At 71.4% G+C, this 4,047-nt stretch overlaps 2 protein-coding genes across 3 annotated transcripts in view; one reads left to right on the top strand and one right to left on the bottom strand.

The window, feature by feature from the left end:
- Nucleotides 1-443: 443 nt before the first annotated feature.
- On the bottom strand, nucleotides 444-3,605 carry POLR3C (RNA polymerase III subunit C; the record flags this gene model as incomplete). 2 transcript variants are annotated; one of them, XM_021383797.1, is given in 7 exon segments in its annotated part: nucleotides 444-536; nucleotides 928-1,032; nucleotides 1,292-1,380; nucleotides 1,480-1,665; nucleotides 1,975-2,230; nucleotides 2,365-2,543; nucleotides 3,402-3,605. In XM_021383797.1, coding segments are annotated over 6 exon segments (876 nt in total), but the record flags the coding sequence as incomplete, so codon positions are not given.
- RNF115 (ring finger protein 115) overlaps nucleotides 3,594-4,047 on the top strand; it is a gene marked incomplete at its 3' end in the record, with an annotated part of 6,150 nt that continues 5,696 nt past the window's right edge. Inside the window, 1 exon segment of the mRNA XM_021383800.1 lies at nucleotides 3,594-3,767. Within this exon segment, the coding sequence (XP_021239475.1) occupies nucleotides 3,675-3,767 (93 nt within the window).

Raw genomic sequence — 4,047 nt, 5'->3', positions numbered from 1 at the left:
AGACGGACGCATCCTGCCCCGACAGACGGACACATCCTGCCCCGACAGACGGACACATCCTGCCCCGACAGACGGACACATCCTGCCCCGACAGACGGACACATCCTGCCCCGACAGACGGACGCATCCTGCCCCGACAGACGGACGCATCCTGCCCCGACAGACGGACGCATCCTGCCCCGACAGACGGACGCATCCTGCCCGACCCTGCTGCAGGACACACAGACACTGCAGGACAGACCCTGCGGGACAGACAGACACCTCCTGCCCAACCCCACTGCAAGGCACATGGACACTGCAGGACAGACAGACATCTCGTGCCCGACCCCGCTGCAGGACAGACGGACTCTTCCCTTCTTTCTGTTCGCGCAGCGCCTGGCAGCGCGGGTGCAGTGAAGCGGGGGGGGCCCTGGGCACCCAGCGGCCCCGGGGGAGGAACCCACCTCGTTGGCGGAGAGCGGCTGCGTGTGCGCCGCGCCGGACGCCGTGGTGACCTCGCTCATCCGCAGCATCGTGCGCACGATCTCACTGCTGGTCTGCACAGGGGGAGACGCGGGACGGACAGCGCTGAGCTCGGGAGGGACGGCTCTGCCCTCGGACCGGCGCCGAACTGCCACCCAGAGCCGAGCTCTCCCTGCAGCAGCACGCGGCCACGGGCGGCCCCCTGCCCCAGAGCAGGGTCTGGAAGCCCCCCACCACCCCACGGCCCCCGACCCTGCCCCACCACGGAGCTGGGCCGCAGGAGGATGGAAGCCCCGCCACCCCGCAGCCCCAGAGCCCGCTCTGCCATGGAGCTGGGCCACGGGAACGTGGAACCTCCCCCCCACCCCGCAGCCCCAGAGCCCGCTCCGCCGCAGAGCGGGGCCGCAGGAGGATGGAAGCCCCCCCCACCCCGCAGCCCCCGGGCCCTGCTGGGCTCCCGCGCACCTGGTCCATGCGGTTGGCCACGGCGCTGACGATGGCCTGGTCTCGGAAGTGCTGGTGGAAGCGGTCGATGTTCACTTGCCAGTAAATGCCGTCGTCGGGGGGGGGCTGCGAGGGGAGGCAGAGCCCCGCGGTTTGGTCGCAGCGCTGGGGAAGGCGCTGGGCGCCTCGAGCCACAGCGCCCACACTGCAGAGCCCGGAGCGCAGCACGTGGCAGGACGGGGACGGGGAAGCGTCCGCAGCCGGGGGTGACGCGCGGCCGACGGGCCACCCCAAAAAGCGGCCGCCCCCAGCCCTTCCCCGCACCGCAGACCCCGCTCCGACCCTCGGCCCCACGGCCTCGAGCTTCGGGAATTGCTCCCGGTACCTCCGCGCCGCCCGCATCCTGCTTCTGCTTCTTGGCCTTGGGGCCGCCGCTCTCCTCCTCATCGCACGACCGCCTCCGCTTCCCTTTCCCTGACAAACAAGCGCAGCGCTGGGCCCAGCGCTCTCACACACCCTGACCCCCACCCCCAGCCCCATCCCCTGCCCGCAGCCCCCCCGGTAACTCCTCACCGACGAGGTTCAGCCTGGGCACGGCGTACATGTCCTTCTCGTTGATCACTAAGGTGGGCGCAGGGGGGGGAGGCGCATCCGGGCCCTGGGGGCCTTCGGGGACCTGCGGGCACCTCTGCACGAAGTGCGTGTCCGCCAGGCGCACAAACGTGTGCGAGACGTCCGTGTAGTCCATGGTCTTCCCATCTAGACCAGGATAGAAGGAGCGGTGTCAGGGTTCTGCAGCAGCAGGGGACGGGGCGATGCCGCATCCCCGCTCGGAGCCCATCGTGGGGCCAGGCTGGTGGCTGCAGCCCCCAGCAGCGGGGGGAGGCGGCTCCGGGTGCGGGCTCCGTGCCGGGACGCTCCCACCGTGCCAAGGAGCCGCTCGTGGGAACGTCCCCTCTGATCCCACCGGGATTCGCTCTGCTCCCACCCGCCCAAACTCACGGAGCAGCGGCCCCCGCCCGCGCCCACGTCCCCCCCACGGAGACGAGCGGCACCGGGAGCGCCCACCTTCCATGGTCTCCGTCAGCCTGTCCGCCACCTTCCTCACCACCGCGCTCATCGTCATTTTGCCGTTGAGGAGCAGCTCCTCCACGACGAGCTCGCCCGTGTCGCCGTACAGCGTCTTGGCGGTGTAGATGTAGCGCGGGTAGCGCAGGATCCTCAGCACGCGCCGGCACTGGGCCTCGTACTCCACGAAGCCGCGCTTCTGCAGCTGGTAGGTGGCCAGGTTGTGCTGGATGAGGACGCACAGCGCCTTCTTCACCTGCCCGGGGCGCACGGGTCAGGGACGCGCCGAGAGGAGCCCACGCCGAGCCCTCGGAGCGCCCCGTCCCCGTTTTTGGGGCGTGCAGCCCCCAGAGCTCCCCCCCCGGCCCCAGACGCTGCTCGGTGCCGCACCTGGTCCAGCGCCAGCCCCGTGTCAGCGACGATGGCCCGCAGCGGCTGGCTGCCCGTCCTCACCAGGTACGTCCCGATCTTCTCCACGATCTCCCCGAAGTGCTCCCGCAGCAGCAGGGAGCAGAGCTTTATCTCCGCCTGCGTCATGGCGGGGCCGGGCTGGGCCGGGGGGGTTACAGCTGCGGGGGGGGGAGCGGTGTCACCGCGGCTCTCACCGTGGCCCCGCGTGCTCCGGGTGCGGCCGTGGCCCAGGGAACCCCCCCGGCCACGTACACGCAGCATAAACCGGTACCGGGCAGCTTCGGGGGGGGAGGGTCCGCTGCTTTCCACAGCTCTGGATGGGGTTGGGGTTTTGAGGGAGAAGGAATTTTGTGAGGGGACGGGCAATGCGATTTGGGGGTGAAAACGCCTCTTTGCTAAGGGAGGAGATTGTGGGGGGAAACCCCATTTTCCAGAGGATGGGGGCAGATCTGGGGCTGAAATCCCCCTTTTATCAATGAAACAAACAAAATCACATCTCCTCCATGAGTCAGATCCAGCGTGGGGCGGGGGAACCTCTCCTGTCAGCCCGGGCTGCGCTGCGGGGCTGCAGAGCCCCTTCCCCGCACCACGCACCGCTCACCCCCCCCCCCGTCCCCTCTGGAGCAGACCCCGCGAGAGCAACGGCGGCGGCGAAACCTGACCCAGAGAGGGGCACTGCCCGGGGCTCTTCTGTCTGCACCCACCCGCACCGAGGTCCTGGCAGGGTGTCCGTGTCCCCACCCCGCGCCGAGGTCCTGGCAGGGTGTCCGTGTCCCCACCCCGCGCCGAGGTCCTGGCAGGGTGTCCGTGTCCCCACCCCGCGCTGAGGTCCTGGCAGCGGCCCCGTGTTCCCACGTCCCCTCCCCGGGGTCGCGGCCCTATCGGGTTCCCCGTGCCCCCACCCAGGTGCTGAGACCCCGTCGGGGTGCCTGCGTCCCCTCCTTGAGCTGTGGCCCTGTCAGGGTCCCCGCGTCCCCTCCCGGGGCTGAGACCCCCGCAGAGCGCCCCGCACTCACCCAGGCCCGGCCTAGGCCCACGCGACCACCATGGCAAACACCATTTCCGGCGCTCCGACGGCAACTTCCGGTCCCTCTCTGCGCCACCGCGCTGGAGGACCACTCTCCACGCGCCACTCTACCCGCTCCGTCTCGTCGTGCCGCCGTGACGCCACTCACTCTCGGAGGAGCCGGGCGGACCGGAAGTTCCGGCGCTCTACCCGTCGTCCGCCGCCTCGCTGCCCGGCTGGAGGACTGACGGCAGGGAGCCGGCAGAGGAGGCGGAGAGAGAAGATGGCGGAGGCCTCGGCGGCGGCGGCGGCCGCCGTGTCCCAGCACCGCTTCTTCTGCCACAGCTGCAAGGGGGAGGTCAGCCCCAAGCTGCCGGTAAGCCCCGGGGGCTCCGCGGCGCCGGGCCGGGCTGGGGGGCAGCCCGGGGGAAGGCGGCGGCCCTCAGCGCCCCATAGAGCAGGGCCGGGCCCCCCCGCCCCGGGGCTCTGTGGGGAGGGGCGGCCCCGGGGCCTGCGGGCAGCGCTCCCCCCGCGTCGCAGCGCTGGCTCTGCGGTGAGGCCCACTCCCCCCCCCGAGCCCTCCTAATGGGGGGTCCCTGGAGCCCGGGAGGGAAGGGGGCCGCCGTGAGACCCCGCCGAGCCCCGCGGTGTGGGGC

Source organism: Numida meleagris, unplaced genomic scaffold (genome assembly GCF_002078875.1).
Source record: "Numida meleagris isolate 19003 breed g44 Domestic line unplaced genomic scaffold, NumMel1.0 unplaced_Scaffold550, whole genome shotgun sequence".
Classification (NCBI taxonomy): domain Eukaryota; kingdom Metazoa; phylum Chordata; class Aves; order Galliformes; family Numididae; genus Numida; species Numida meleagris.
Note: the sequence above shows the minus strand (reverse complement) of the source record. Positions and strands in the feature narration are given on the sequence as shown.